The 16,805-nt window shown below is 44.1% G+C and overlaps 1 protein-coding gene across 1 annotated transcript in view; it reads right to left on the bottom strand.

The window, feature by feature from the left end:
- The window catches only part of ITPR2 (inositol 1,4,5-trisphosphate receptor type 2), a 372,015-nt gene that overhangs the window by 19,441 nt on the left and 335,769 nt on the right, over nt 1-16,805 (bottom strand). Inside the window, 1 exon segment of the mRNA XM_044281452.1 lies at nt 16,576-16,659. Within this exon segment, the coding sequence (XP_044137387.1) occupies nt 16,576-16,659 (84 nt within the window).

The following is a 16,805-nucleotide window of genomic DNA, read 5'->3' as shown; positions in this document are numbered from 1 at the left end:
TTCAGCTCAACTCCACTTTACTTCAGTGGGAGATGAACTGTTGTAACCCAGATTGGCTACTACACCTTTTATTTATCAATGGTAGGGATGAGCGAGTCGACTTCGGATAAAACTTTGTTTCAATACTGTACGGAGCGAGTGCTCTGTACAGTATTAGAATGTATTGGCTCCGATGAACCGAAGTTATTGAGACTTCGCATAATAACTTCAGAAATTGATTTAGACTGTAAAAAACATTTCCCGAAAAGTCCAGACTTAAAGGAGCTGTGTCACTTCAGCAAGTAGTGGTATTTATCATGTAGATAGGTAAAACAAGGCACTTACTAATGTATTGTGATTGTCCATATTGCTTCCTTTCCTGGCTGGATTCATATTTCCATTGCATTATACACTGCTCGTTTCCATGGCTATGACCACCCTGCAAACCAGCAGCGGTGGCTGTGCTTGCACACGATAGGAAAAAGCGCTGGCCTCTCTGGTGGCCGGAGTAATGTGAGCGCACATACAGTAGGCAGGTGCTTTATTCTTATAATGTGCAAGTACGAGAAAAAACTAGCAGTGCATAATGTGATGGAAAAATGAATCCAGCCAGCAAAGGAAGCAATATGGATAATCACAATACATTAGTAAGTGCCTTGTATTAACTTTCTCTACATGATAAATGCCATTTGCTGAAGTGAGAGAACCCCTTGAATGCAGAATACCATCATAAAAACTGAAGTAGCAAACTTTGTGAAAACCAAAATTTGTTGTCAGCCTGAAAACTTTTGGCCACAACTGTACATTGGTGTCCACAGATGAGGAAGCCTAGCAATCATATGCTCTGCAATGAAACCGTTACAGTAAATTGGGTCAGGATAAAAAAAGATTGAGAAAAATATCTCTTCTATATTATACATGGTTTTCTAGAAACCAAATATCCACACTTTTTTCATCTATCTAAAAAAAACTGTGCACCGTAAGGGACACCTACTAAAGTGTTTACACTACTACTGTGGCGTAGAAAAGTTTCTAATTATGGTGTATGTTATAACTGTGCAATAATTCACGACTTTTCACTTTTCTGGTCACTTTCTAAAATTTTCCAACTCCGTCAAGTAAACTTTCTATAGTTTTTCCACGGTGACCAGATTTTAAGAAAGCGAGGGCGTGTGAAGGATTCCCAATGGGCCAGCTCTTCAAATCTATAGATCTGATCTACCTTGTCCCTCCACATCGGAACAGTAGGAGGTTCAGCATCCTTCCAAAGCAGCGGAATCAGCAATCTCACCGCCGTGATGAGCTTAGTGGGAAGATCAGATCTACAGGGAGACAGCTCATTAGGGCACCAAAGTAGGATCAGTTTGGGATCCAGTTTGACTTGCGTTGCACAAACCTCATTGATCAATGCTTCTATGTTTGACCAGAAAGCTTTGATCCTCTCACAGTGCCACCAAATGTGTGATAGGGAACCTATGTCCTTTCCACATCTCCAACACTCACTTGGGATGTCTGCATTAAGCTTATGCCGAAATTCCGGGCATTTGTACCATCTTGTTAGTAGCTTATATGAATTCTCTTGTATTCTAATACAGCGACTAAAGCCATGGGAATGTGAGAGGATAAAAGCCCTTTCCGGTTCCGAGAGGCGGATAGAAAGTTCCCTTTCCAAAGAATTGAGGAAGTGTAGCTCAGGAGGGGAGGATGAGAGCAACTCTTTATATATGGTAGACAGTGGTTTAGGGATCTTATGGGTGTCTGATAGCCGTTTTTCCAACCAAGAGGGGGGGCTAGTGGTAGTCTAATTAATTTAATATGCTTCTGCAGAGCAAATACCTGGTGAAAAGGGGCATTTTTGACTTTGGGGTCATTCAAGACTGGGGTCCAATCTAGGTTCCCATCTGGGGTCTGGATCACACTTAGGGGAGTCTCAGCCAGGAGGGGCCAGATGCCCGAAGGCGTCCTAGCTTCCGGGTGTACGTGGAACTGCAAGGAGGAGAGTGGGGTGCCTGGGATAGGAAATGTAAGCACTTTGGCTTTGTATTGCCTGGCCCATTCTACCAAAAGGCTCTACCATAGGGGTGAGAAGAAGGAGCTACCTGGTGAACAAGGGGAATAGTAATTATATTCTTGTACATAGGAGGCAGTATTATAGTAGTTATATTATTGTACATAGGGGAAGTATTATAGTAGTTATATTCTTGTACATAGGAGGCAGTATTATAGTAGTTATATTCTTGTACATAGGAGGCAGTATTATAGTAGTTATATTCTTATACATAGGAGGTATTATTATAGTAGTTATATTCTTGTACATAGGAGGCAGTATTATAGTAGTTATATTATTGTACATAGGAGGCAGTATTATAGTAGTTATATTATTGTACATAGGGGAAGTATTATAGTAGTTATATTCTTGTACATAGGAGGCAGTATTATAATAGTTATATTATTGTACATAGGGGAAGTATTATAGTAGTTATATTATTGTACATAGGGGAAGTATTATAGTAGTTATATTCTTGTACATAGGAGGCAGTATTATAGTAGTTATATTCTTGTACATAGGAGGCAGTATTATAGTAGTTATATTATTGTACATAGGAGAAGTATTATAGTAGTTATATTATTGTACATAGGGGAAGTATTATAGTAGTTATATTCTTGTACATAGGAGACAGTATTATAGTAGTTATATTCTTGTGCATAGGAGGCAGTATTATAGTAGTTATATTATTGTACATAGGGGAAGTATTATAGTAGTTATAGTCTTGTAAGGAGGTTGCATTATTATAGAAGTTTTATTCTTGTACACAGGAGGCAGACATCAGCAGGCACATGTAATCAATGAGAAGCAGGTTAAACATATGTGCCTGCTGAAGTGTATTGCTGCCCCCCAGTGCTCCCACTCCTGCAGTTAAAGATGTATCACAAGACAGGTAGAGAGCCCGCTAGGGCATATCATCCAACCACCCCCTGTATGCTGTTCCTCTCCTGCAGCGTGCAAAAAGGTACAAGGTAATTGCACACTGTGGGTCTTAGTCCGTGTGTGTATATAGGCTTTCTGGCAGAGAAAAGGCGGCCTGGTCCACCAGTCACAACTCTCTACAGAGTTCATCTAATATAGTCTCTCCATGTTATGTGGACCCCTGACTGCCATTTCTCCTTAGTTTTAATAGGGTCCTGCAACTCCCTACCTCTTCTGCCTTGCAAATAGCACAAGCAGTGCTTCCTGGCGGCTTTCAATTCTTAAAGCAAAGCAGCTTCGTAGTCGGGCCCAGACAGAAGGGGAGGGAGGCAGCAGACAATAAGAAAGGAGATGAAAGTACAGGATGAGGCTCAGTCCAGTCCTGGCACTGTCCAATCTACAGGGAAGGTAGGTCTATGTGTAATGTGTGTGCAAATATGAGTGTGTATATGTGTATTAATATGCATGTGTAATATGAATGAATGTATGTAGTATGTGTGTGTTGGCCATTTAGAACTTATACATTTCTCTGGGAAGACTTGAATTTCTTGTGGATATGCTATTATTTTTAAGGGAGGACAATTTTTGGTTTATTTAGTATTTTGGTGGGATACTGTTTTTGATGGAATCTGTAACAGAGGTCAATTAACCCTAATTGGTATAAATGTCATTTTTATTTGTTTAGCCTTGTTATTGGAATGAAATTATAATTATATATACAGATGTAGCAGGGTTAGCACTCCCTCTGTTAACTCAAATTTCTTAACTATTTTCATTATCTTGAGACAAAAGCCATTGAAAAACAATTGAAGGTGTTTGGTTAGATTAGATAACCAAACTCAGAAATCTCAGAAAAAAGGAGTGCTAACCATGTTGTAGCTGTATATTTGGACAACCTCTTTAACCTTCTGCCGTCACACTAACGCCGAAAGGCGTCAATGCTGCGGCGCTGCCAGGTCACACTAACGCCGATTGGCGTCATCTCGCGTGAGCCGAGATTTCCTGTGAACGCGCGCACACAGGCGCGCGCGCTCACAGGAACGGAAGGTAAGCGAGTGGATCTCCAGCCTGCCAGCGGCGATCGCTCGCTGGCAGGCTGGAGAGCCGAATTTTTTAACCCCTAACAGGTATATTAGACGCTGTTTTCATAACAGCGTCTAATATACCTCCTACCTGGTCCTCTGGTGGTCCCTTTTGTTAGGATCGACCACCAGAGGACTCAGGTAGGTCAGTACAGTCGCACCAAACACTACACTACACCCCCCCCCCCCCGTCACTTATTAACCCCTTATAAACCCCTGATCACCCCATATAAACTCCCTGATCACCCCCCTGTCATTGATCACCGCCCTGTCATTGATCACCCCCCCTGTCAGGCTCCGTTCAGACGTCCGTATGATTTTTACGGATCCACGGATACATGGATCGGATCCGCAAAAAGCATACGGACGTCTGAATGGAGCCTTACAGGGGGGTGATCAATGACAGGCGGGTGATCACCCATATACACTCCCTGATCACCCCCTGTCATTGATCACTTCCCTGTAAGGCTCCATTCAGACGTCCGCATGATTTTTACGGATCCATGGATACATGGATCGGATCCGCAAAACACATGCGGACGTCTGAATGGAGCCTTACAGGGGGTGATCAATGACAGGCGGGTGATCACCCATATACACTCCCTGATCACCCCCCTGTCATTGATAACCCCCCTGTAAGGCTCCATTCAGACGTCCGCATGCGTTTTGTGGATCCGATCCATGGATCCGTAAAAAATCATGCGGACGTCTGAATGGAGCCTTACAGGGGGTGATCAATGACAGGCGGGTGATCACCCATATACACTCCCTGATCACCCCCCTGTCATTGATAACCCCCCTGTAAGGCTCCATTCAGACGTCAGCATGCGTTTTGTGGATCCGATCCATGTATCCATGGATCCGTAAAAAATCATGCGGATGTCTGAATGGAGCTTTACAGGGGGGGTGATCAGTGACAGGGGGGTGATCACCCTGATTACCCTGATCACCCCCTGTCATTGATAACCCCCCTGTAAGGCTCCATTCAGACGTCAGCATGCGTTTTGTGCATCCGATCCATGGATCCGTAAAAAATCATGCGGATGTCTGAATGGAGCCTTACAGGGGGGTGATCAATGACAGGGGGGTGATCAATGACAGGCGGGTGATCAATGACAGGCGGGTGATCACCCATATACACTCCCTGATCACCCCCTGTCATTGATCACCCCCCCTGTAAGGCTCCATTCAGACATCCGCATGATTTTTTACGGATCCATGGATACATGGATCGGATCCACAAAACACATGCGGATGTCTGAATGGAGCCTTACAGGGGGGGTGATCAGTGACAGGGGGGTGATTACCCTGATCACCCCCTGTCATTGATAACCCCCCTGTAAGGCTCCATTCAGACGTCCGCATGCGTTTTGTGGATCCGATCCATGTATCCATGGATCCGTAAAAAATCATGCGGATGTCTGAATGGAGCCTTACAGGGGGGGTGATCAGTGACAGGGGGGTGATCACCCTGATTACCCTGATCACCCCCTGTCATTGATAACCCCCCTGTAAGGCTCCATTCAGACGTCCGCATGCGTTTTGTGGATCCGATCCATGTATCCATGGATCCGTAAAAAATCATGCGGATGTCTGAATGGAGCTTTACAGGGGGGGTGATCAGTGACAGGGGGGTGATCACCCTGATTACCCTGATCACCCCCTGTCATTGATAACCCCCCTGTAAGGCTCCATTCAGACGTCCGCATGCGTTCTGTGGATCCGATCCATGTATCCATGGATCCGTAAAAAATCATGCGGATGTCTGAATGGAGCCTTACAGGGGGGGTGATCAGTGACAGGGGGGTGATCACCCTGATTACCCTGATCACCCCCTGTCATTGATAACCCCCCTGTAAGGCTCCATTCAGACGTCCGCATGCGTTCTGTGGATCCGATCCATGTATCCATGGATCCGTAAAAAATCATGCGGATGTCTGAATGGAGCTTTACAGGGGGGGTGATCAGTGACAGGGGGGTGATCACCCTGATTACCCTGATCACCCCCTGTCATTGATAACCCCCCTGTAAGGCTCCATTCAGACGTCCGCATGCGTTCTGTGGATCCGATACATGTATCCATGGATCCGTAAAAAATCATGCGGATGTCTGAATGGAGCCTTACAGGGGGGGTGATCAGTGACAGGGGGGTGATCAGGGAGTCTATATGGGTGATCACCCCCCTGTCATTGATCACCCCCCTGTCATTGATCACCCCCCCCCTGGTAAGGCTCCATTCAGACATTTTTTTTGGCACAAGTTAGCGGAAATTTTTTGTTTGTTTTTGTTTTTTCTTACAAAGTCTCATATTCCACTAACTTGTGTCAAAAAATAAAATCTCACATGGACGCACCATACCCCTCACGGAATCCAAATGCGTAAACATTTTTAGACATTTATATTCCAGACTTCTTCTCACGCTTTAGGGCCCCTAAAAAGCCAGGGCAGTATAAATACCCCACATGTGACCCCATTTCGGAAAGAAGACACCCCAAGGTATTCCGTGAGGGGCATATTGAGTCCATGAAAGATTGAAATTTTTGTCCTAAGTTAGCGGAAAGTGAGACTTTGTGAGGAAAAAAACAAAAAAAAATCAATATCCGCTAACTTATGCAAAAAAAAAAAAAATTCTAGGAACTCGCCAGGCCCCTCATTGAATACCTTGGGGTGTCTTCTTTCCAAAGTGGGGTCACATGTGGGGTATTTATACTGCCCTGGCTTTTTAGGGGCCCGAAAGTGTGAGAAGAAGTCTGGGATCCAAATGTCTAAAAATGCCCTCCTAAAAGGAATTTGGGCCCCTTTGCGCATCTAGGCTGCAAAAAAGTGTCACACATGTGGTATCGCCGTACTCAGGAGAAGTTGGGGAATGTGTTTTGGGGTGTCATTTTACATATACCCATGCTGGGTGAGAAAAATATCTTGGTCAAATGCCAACTTTGTATAAAAAAATGGGAAAAGTTGTCTTTTGCCAAGATATTTCTCTCACCCAGCATGGGTATCTGATCAGACAGATCTTAACAAAACATTGGTCAGTACTACTTAAAGACCCCATTTTAGGTAAAGAAATCCCTAAAACACCAAAACTCACCTTTCGAAGAGCAAAAACCCTTAAAAACATCCTAGCCCCATCATGTCCAAACAAACACAACCAAAAAACGACGAAACAAACAAAAATCTACAAACAAACATCAGAATTCAAGGGTTCCTCAAAATGCGGCGTAAAAAAATGCAAATGCTGCAAAATGATCAAAACAGCACACAGGGAAATAGACATCCCACACCCCATAAACAAGATCGTATTCCTACAACAAATGACCTGTGCCAGTAGAAATGTCATCTACCTACTCCAATGCCCCTGCAACATCTATTACGTTGGCCGCACAACACAAACCCTGAGAGAACGAATGAATGAACACAGATCAAACATAAAGAGGAAAATCACGACACACAGCGTTTCACGCCACTTTACACTAGTTCACGAAGGCAACCCCCTCGATCTAAAAGTTATCCCCCTAGAACAAACCACTTCCTATCAACAACTCTGTAGAAAATAAATGTTCTGGATTTTTAAACTCAATACCCTTACCCCATTTGGACTCAACGAAGCACTTGAACACACCAACTATTAAATCAGCAAGTACCACTATTAAATCATCAAGTACCACTAATCATCAACTACCGCACCCAACACAACCACACGTCACTACTCAATTAACACGCACATTCAACTTTTTAAAACACTAGAAAGACCAAAAACAAAAACATCCAAGCACTTTGCCTAAGAAAAAACCTGAAAAAGAATATATAAACAAAAAACACATAAGAAGTTTTTCAAAAAAACGGTTTTAACCAAGAACGATGAAAGCAAACCATACATGGAGAGGATGCGTGCGTGTCCATGCGCGTGTGTGTGTATATATATGTGTATGTGTATATATGTGCACGTGTGTATATGTATATGCACATACAAGAATCAAGGAAACAACGACACAAACAGAACATACCAATTCCACATTTATTTATTGTATTTATTGTATTACCACATTTTAATACATATGTCTTTGACCGCCTAACCCGAACCCATTCCCCCCCCCTTTGCCCCAAGAGATATAATCCCACCATCAGTACCATCTTCAAGTGATACAACACCCTTTCCTCATCCTATATATATATTTTTTCCTTATCTTACATATTTTTAATGGTTTATTATCTATTATGCATTACTACTTTCATATAACATGTGTTATGTAATTTACATATTTTTTACTATTTATTTGAGACAATAACATCTAATCCCACTCACCCCCATCTGAATAGAACCTGCCTTACATATCTATAAATTATTATACACCCTAATAAATATTAACCCCTCCTCCTTCCCCTCTTCATTACCACTGACACTAACCATACACTGCTTCCACCCTAAACCCCATAAAAAGAGCCAGAACCAAGGAAGATAGATTTTATAGGACTTTTACACTGGGCACACCACTCTTTGCCATTAGAAAAGACCTCTCTTCTCCATTTTAAATTCTACCCCCACACGAATTCTAACCCAAAAGTCCAACCGATTCACCCCAGGTATAAGCCCACCCCACCAAATACACTAAATCATCACAGGTATCCTCTAAAAAACTAACGCTCCCATGTAGCCTCAACAGCAAAAGACTTGAGAACAGAAGGATCGCAAATACCGGAAGCAGAACATGCGTTCCAGCTTGGAACGCAAGGCCGAACTTCCGGACATGCGCAGCGCACGAAATAGAGGAAAAAGAAAACCACTGACTAGACCGGACGTTACGATGCGCTCCAGCGTGGAACGCACCTACTTCCGGTCATGCGCAAAAGCGCAGCCGGTTACCTCTACTTGCGGCTGATCGCACGGATAGGCTGAAAAATGCCTTCTCCCACACATGGGCGGTCCCCCAAAGATATTTTGGCGCCATTTTTCGTCTTTTGGCGCCCTTTTGCCAATTAGGGGCCATTTTAACAAACAATTAAACAAGACATTGAGGGTATATATACCCAGGAATATAGACATGAACAATATTGCTCCTGATGAAGGGACGTGCCTGTCCCGAAACGCGTTGAGCCGGATTTACTTACTTATGCAAATAAAGACCTTTGAAGAGAAGCACCCGTGTGATTTGCTGCCTTCATCCGTTAATACTCTAGAAGCGATCCAGGCTGGGGGGGTACTTGGTTTACAGGTGTTTTATGCTTATCCTGGTAAACCGCCCCCCTCGTGAAGTGAGTAACTGAACCCACGTTACTACATTATTATTTAAAAAAAAAATATTTTGAAAAATATTATTTTTTATTTTTATTTTATTTTTATATTATATATATGTTATTTTAAATATATGTATAATGGTACCCTTGGACACAAATTTTTAACCCATTGATTTACGTACTGTACCATACCATACAGCGCACGATGCCGCAGAGCACAGTCTTTTAGGCACCTGAGACAGTTTGCAGTAATCCTACCCATGTGAAAATGTTTTAGACTTTTATATAGATACAATCTTTTGACCTTTTTTGCAGATTTTTATACGCATTTATATATACATAAACATATATGTGCTTTTATCTCACAGCTCGAGACATATATACACACCCCCACATCCAAAAAAACTTGCTCCTCATACCAACACAAAACCCAAATACTAATCAGTAACAATCAACCACTATTGGCGCTCAAAAGGGTATATTCCAAATAGGCGAGATCTGAAGGGTATCTCTACCCACCAGTCCCCTTACTTGGCTCACTACTGTGGTTGGGACTAGGCAGGGTGGAGGCAGTTGTCAGTATGGGGGAGTATGATACAGAGGTGTGTTATTTTCTCCTGTGCAGCAGTCATTTCTGTCTGACATCAAGGTGTTAACGTGCGGCGTATATTTTATCCCAGCTGCTCCACGCTTTTACATAATCTAGCTCAGCAGAGTCACATGTTAAGTCATTTGAGGGCTATCAATTACTCATTGTAAAAAAAAAAATCCTCCGGCACTGTGCAGATCTACATCTGTGAAGGTGACTGAAGAGAGTCGTCCACAAAAACACTTAAGCCCTTGAGAGGTATCCTTGTTTGCCCTGCATGCCTTGATTTACGCTGTCTGTCAAATTATCTTGTTTATGCTGCTTGGAACAAGAAAACAAGTTGGGGAATTTTTAAGAAAAACTAAATATATATAAATAAATATGAACAAAAACAGATCAATTAGAAGGGTCAGAGGACAGGGTACAGCTCATCTGCTCTTAAAGCACCACACAACCAGTTAACCGCTGCGGCGGCCTGAAGTCATCTAGAAGAGCAACTTGAGCAATGAATGGGGAGATCTCTGGATCCATGTCTCCGATTTTCATTTTTACATCAATCATGGGATAATCCCTTTTTGTGGTCAGAAGTTACAAATATATATATTCTGCCCGGTGATTGCTAACAAGGGTTCATAGTAACGCTTGTGGATACTGTCCAACAAGACAACTGCCATGGCGCACTACACGTAAGGCTACTTTCACACTGGCGTTTCTGGGTCCGCCTGTGAGATCCGTTTCAAGGCTCTCACAAGCGGCCCAAAACGGATCAGTTTAGCCCCAATGATTCTGAATGGATAAGGATCCGTTCAGAATGCATCAGTTTGCCTCCGTTCAGCATCCATTCCGCTCTGGAGGCAGACACCAAAACGCTGCTTGCAGCGTTTTGATGTCCGCCTGACGATGCAGAGCCAAACGGATCCGTCCTGACTTACAATGTAAGTCAATAGGGATGGATCCGTTTTCACTGACACTATATGGTGCAATTGAAAACGGATCCGCCTCCCATTGACTTTCAGTGTAAGTCAAAACGGAGCCGTTTGCATTATCATGAACCAAAAAAAAAAAATATATATATATATATATATTTTTTTTTTTGTTCATGGTAATGCAAACGGATCCGTTCTGAACGGATACAAGAGTTTGCATTATAGGTGTGGATCCGTCTGTGCAGATACAAGACGGATCCGCTCCGAACGCAGGTGTGAAAGTAGCCTAAGGCTAGGTCTACACGACGACATTTGTCGTGCGACATTTTGTTGCACCAATGTCGCGCGACAATTTTTATAATGGCAGTCTATGGTGTCGCACTGTAACATGCAACATGTTGCGACTGCGACGCAACAGTCGCAGAAAATCCATTCGAGATGGATTTTTCTGCGACTGTTGCGTCGCAGTTGCAGCATGTCGCAGTGCGACACCATAGACTGCCATTATAAAAATTGATGCGGGACATTGGTGCAACAAAATGTTGCGCAACAAATGCAACCTATTGTACACAAATGTCGTCGTGTAGACCTAGCCTAAGCTGAAATCTGTGTACATTTGAAATGCTAAGCACCCAACCCCTTCATAAATGGTAGGCGTGTGAGGGGGTGTTCAGCAATATTATGCATCCGTGCCACCTCCATCCCATACCATTAGGCCCTGGCTGTGCCCTGCAGTAAACTGGTGAATATGGCCTTTTTCAGCGAGATATGCCATCACATTAGAAGGGCTTTTTATGATGGAGCAGAAAAAAATCAGATGTGCCTGTCACCTTCTTTAGGGAGCCATGCCTAACTAAAGAAACAGGTCCCAGGCACACGGTGTGCTGTCCGCATCTTTTGCGGCCCCTCTGAAATGAATGGGTCTGCACCCATTCCGCAAAATTGCGTAACGAATGCGGACTCATTCATACCTGTGAATGTAGCTTTACTGATGAGATCTGATAGGCATCCTCCACACCTCACCAGCCTTGCCAGGTCCCATGGTCTTACTGTGTGACACCTGGCTTTGGGCCATGACATGCCACCTGGGGGCTGGAACTGATCACATGGTTATATCTGAATTAAAAGTTTCAAAGAACAAGCTAACACGCAGATTATTTTTGATACTGGTTCTATAAATTATAATCTGTACACTGAGGGACTGCATACAGGCTTATTGTAGTCCATGGATCCTACTGATAATGGCCACCTTGTTGTACTTTGAAATCTGCAGAGGAACCTGGAAGTAAGTATTCAATTTCCTAGCAGCGCCACCACAGGAGTATGGAAGTACTATGCAGGCTCGGACTGGCCCACAGGGGTACAGGGGAATCCCCCGGTGGGCCCCTGAGCAAAGTGGACCCCTAGTCTACCACCACCTGCACAAGTGGCACATAACGGTAGACTTACTGCACTACATACTGTACATATATTCAATGTACAGCACCTCAACCAGAATATGTTCATATAACAAAACTTGTTCGATTATTTATTATATTTGAATGTATCCGTATGGTGCCCCCCCAAAATGAATTTTACTGGTGGGCCCTAGGTAACCCAGTCCGACACTAGTATTACGCCATTCCTGTTGAAATCAATGGGCTGGGCATGCAACACATGGACATCCCAGATGCTTCAGAGAGGGAGGTGCTGTCTGTAGCTCCTCTCCGCTCTGGCTCCCCTCTATTAAGGCCTCATGCACACGGCGGTTGTTAGGGTCCGCAGTATTTGCGGCTTGGTTGTGAACCCATTCACTTCGATGGGGCCGCAAAAGATGCGGATAGCACTCCGTGTGCTGTCCGGTCCACAAAAAAAAAATATATAACCTGTCCTAATCTTGTCTGTTTTGCGGACAAGAACAGGCAGTTATATCAATGGCTGTCCGTGCCGTTCTGCAAATTGTGGAACGCACACGGATGCCTTCGGTGTTTTGCGGATCCGCAAAACACACAACATTCATGTGCATTAGGCCTAACGCAGAGGGTGATTTAAAAAAAACAATATATGACCACAACATACATATTTCATATATACCATAACGGGATATATGAAAATGTTTTTATATAACTCTGAGGGTACCTTCACACGCGGCAGATATTGTGGCAGAAAATTCCGCAACTGAAAATCAGTTCCATTCACCTTAATGGCGCTTTCAGAAATCCATGTGCTTGCGGCCCCATTCAAATGAATGGAACAGATTTTCAGTCGCAGAAATTTCTGCCACAAAATCTGCCGCACCCTAAGAATTCTGGTTTCCTGTTAACGCTCAGGCTGCAGGACGCCCATCTCCCAGCAGGAAGCCACCAGCCATGGATCTTCTGAATGAAGCCACCAAAGGGAGAGGCCACATGCAGCGGATTTGGTGCAGAGATTTCTACAACTGAAAATCAGTCCCCTTTATCTGACTTGGTGGGGGTCATATATTTAGGAACTTGTGACTACTGGAGTCGTTTTTTCACCAGGCGCACAGACTGTTGTAGATTCTGCTAAGTTATGACTAGGCGCACGCCTCATCATAAATTAGCTGAATCTTTCAGTAGCGCGGGGAAGGGGGGGGGAGGGGGGGATCTTAAGGGCTCAAGCCCACGAACGTAAGGGGTCCATGCTGTGGACCGCTAATTGCAGTCCGCAATGCACGGGCACCGAACGTGGGGCAGCCGCATGTGGATCGCAGACCCATTCACTTGAAAGGGGTCATTGATCCGCATCCGACGGTGCATGCACTACTTTTTTGTGGTGCGGAGGCATGGCCAGAAACAATCCGTGCTTCTGCACCGCATCTCCGGATATGCAGACCCATTCAAGTAAATGGGTCCGCATCCGTGATGCACATGGCTGGTGACCCGTGTATTGCGGAACCGCCATATGAGGTCCGCAGCACGGGCACGGAGCCTTTACGTTCATGGCCATGAGCCCTAAGACTGACGTAAAAACCGGTCTTATCCAGTGTTTCTGCAGCAAGCACATGGATTTCTGAAAGCTATGTTCAGATGGATTTCAGTAACACAATCGCCTTGTGTGAATATACAAGCAGGAAAGCTAGAGAAGGTGGCAGGAGTGGCAAGAGTGGATCATTTTACCACCCTAACCCACCACCATGCCTTAAGAGATGACCAGACAGAGTGTAATATATGCACATACATACATATATATTTATTTTAAAGTGCTGCATGCAGTATGCTAATGACTTGTAAAGAGTCAAGTAGGCGTTCACGCTATACAGAAGAGTCCTGCGGTCTGGTGTCCAACTCCACCCCTCCCGTCTTGGCTGAGATTAACCCTGCCACCCTAGTTGCCACCAGGCTCCTCCACATCTTGCATTTTTGCCTAGTACTCCACAGGCACATGCGGTGCGATGATACGCACTGTGACGTAGCCAGGTGCAGGGGTGTGAAGTCCTGCAGCCCCAGCGCTAACAGAGAATCCGAATTTCAGCTCTGACAGCAGCTGGAGTATATGGGATCCTGTAGGAAAGATTAGAAGCCAGCAGAATCCTGAACGTGTCCCTTATGTGATAGCAATATAGGAGGTGATGATGTAGCATAGATCACAAACCAACAGAATTGTAAGGGCAGCTTTGACAGTGACTGGAGTATAAAACATACAACTTAAATCAGTCTAAGATAACTCATACCTCTGTGCAAAGTTACTCAACATTATAGGTAAATTTAACCCATAAAAATCTGGGCACACTCCTGAAGGAGGCGCCTGGCATACAGGGCTTTCCTTCGGATGCAGTTTAGCGCAGACGTCTTCGCCCTCATGTTTACTGTTGTTTTGACAGCACGAGCCCTCCCTGGTGGCTCCAGAGTCATCATCTCTGTAACTTGTCTCTCATGGTTGTTCACTGAATTGCCAGTAACATGTGGATGTGCTGTCACTAATTAGCTGTTAATGAGGGCTACGAGCGAGCGAATCTGCAGGCATCTTGAGCAAGTAATCAAGATCAAGATGGAGAGCGAGACGGGTGAGTGGGAGAAGACTGCTATGTCAGGATCTTGTGGCGACACAGAGGCCCAATATGTAAGTAAAAGCACCATCATGGGTCCCCAGGAGAGCTACAACCCAATGATGATCTGCCCATCTGTGGCCTGCTATGAAAGGAAAACAGCCAAGGTTTTGATTTGAATCTCGGTGTATCTTTCTTCTCCGCTCACATTCTGCTAAATTTCCTGCTACCAGAGAACAGTGGTTTCTGGGGTCCAAACCACAGAACTTATCAGCAGTTAGGTCACAAGTAGTCTTGAGCCAACTTGTGTTTTCACGTTCAGAGTACAAGGTTCGGGTTCAGGATATCTAAGAATTCTGCCATGGGTTTCCGCTACCACGGACCATAACTTAGCGGAATCCATAACGAAATTCTTAGATAACCCGAACCTTGTGCGCCAAACTTGAAAACAGAAGTTCGCTCATCCCTACTCACAAGTCTAAAAGTAGGGTGAAGCTAAACCACAGCCTTGGGTAACCAGCAACGTGTTGGCCCGAAACATGTTGTCCTATTTTCACTTTTATAGGAGGGGCGGCTATCATGGCAACTTCTGTGTCACAGCTGCTGTAGGGGTAAGTTAGCGTCACTAATTCTACAACTGTCTCGCATAAGTCACATGACTTCAAAATAAGCCATGATGTAAAGATCATTCATTTCAACCACTGAAAAAGGGGAAGATCAAGATATTGGCAGAGATTTATCAAACTGGTGTAAAGGAAAATTAACCAATCAGATTCAACCTTTCATTTTCCAAAGGAGCTGCTAAAAAATAAAAGGTGGAATCTGATTGGTTACTATGGGCAACTAAGCCAGTTTTCCTTCATACCAGTTTTGATAAATCTTCATTGTCGTCTGCAATGCACAGGCACTGACCATAGGGCCACCATATGTGGACGCAGGTCCGCACTGCAAAAAAGTAGTGCACGCACTACTTTTTTTGCGGTGCGGAGGCATGTACAGAAGACCCATGGAAGCACTCCGTAGTGCTTACGTGCCTCCGTTCCACACCTTCCAGGCCCCTCCAAGTGCATGGGTCCACATAAGTGATGCGGGGTGCACATGACTGGGGCCCGTACATTGTGGGCCCGCTGTTTGTCAGCCACAAAAAGGGCACAGGCCGTCAACGGTCGTGTGCATGAGCCCTGAGGGGTGCATTCACACAACCATATGCGGACCCTCTGAAATCCGTGTGTTGGCCACAAATAATAGAACATGTCTTATTTCGTTTTGCGGACAAGAATAGGGATTTTTTTCAATGGGACCACGCGAAAATGGCATTTTCGCGTGGTCCTATTGAAAAAAATCCCTATTCTTGTCCGCAAAACGGAATAAGGCACGGACCGCATACGTATTTTGCAGACTGCAAAACTGATATGGTCGTGTGAGTGGTAGGCAACTGTAATAAATGCAGCTCAAGTGAATAGGGCTGAGCTGCAATACCAAAAACAGCCATGGACAATAGTGGTGCTGTTTCAGGAAACAAGGATAGAACCCTTGTAATAATCACATTTAATAATCAAATTTTCAGTGAATTCAGTTGCTGCAGATTGTCGTCAAGTGTGGGTAAAGTTGGATGAAAGCCAAATTTTCATAATCATAGCACCTAGGTTTCCTGGACTTCTGAATTTAAAATTTTCCTATTTATTACCTTCAATGCCATACTGTTATATGGCTGCTCGCTCATGTTTTTATTTTGTTTTTGTTTTTTTATTTGGTTCATGTTAAGGGAAAATGCCCTTTGAATGTGAAAGAAACACATAAAGGTGACTGACCTGTGAGCGGTATCGATGTGGAGCACTCCTCCTTGTGACACGAGCCCATCATTGACGTAAGAGAAGACGCACGGATCTCATTATCTGGTGAAAGAACAAGGTAAGGAAGTCAAACTAATTTTAAAGTATAACTGTCGTATATATTTTTTGGGGGAGTATTGGATTGTGGTGATTAATATCACCTTGGTGGCCCTATTTCATATTTTCACTGTGTATTCAATTATCCCTTA

The sequence above is a fragment of the Bufo gargarizans genome, chromosome 2, assembly GCF_014858855.1.
Source record: "Bufo gargarizans isolate SCDJY-AF-19 chromosome 2, ASM1485885v1, whole genome shotgun sequence".
In the NCBI taxonomy this organism is placed as follows: domain Eukaryota; kingdom Metazoa; phylum Chordata; class Amphibia; order Anura; family Bufonidae; genus Bufo; species Bufo gargarizans.
Note: the sequence above shows the minus strand (reverse complement) of the source record. Positions and strands in the feature narration are given on the sequence as shown.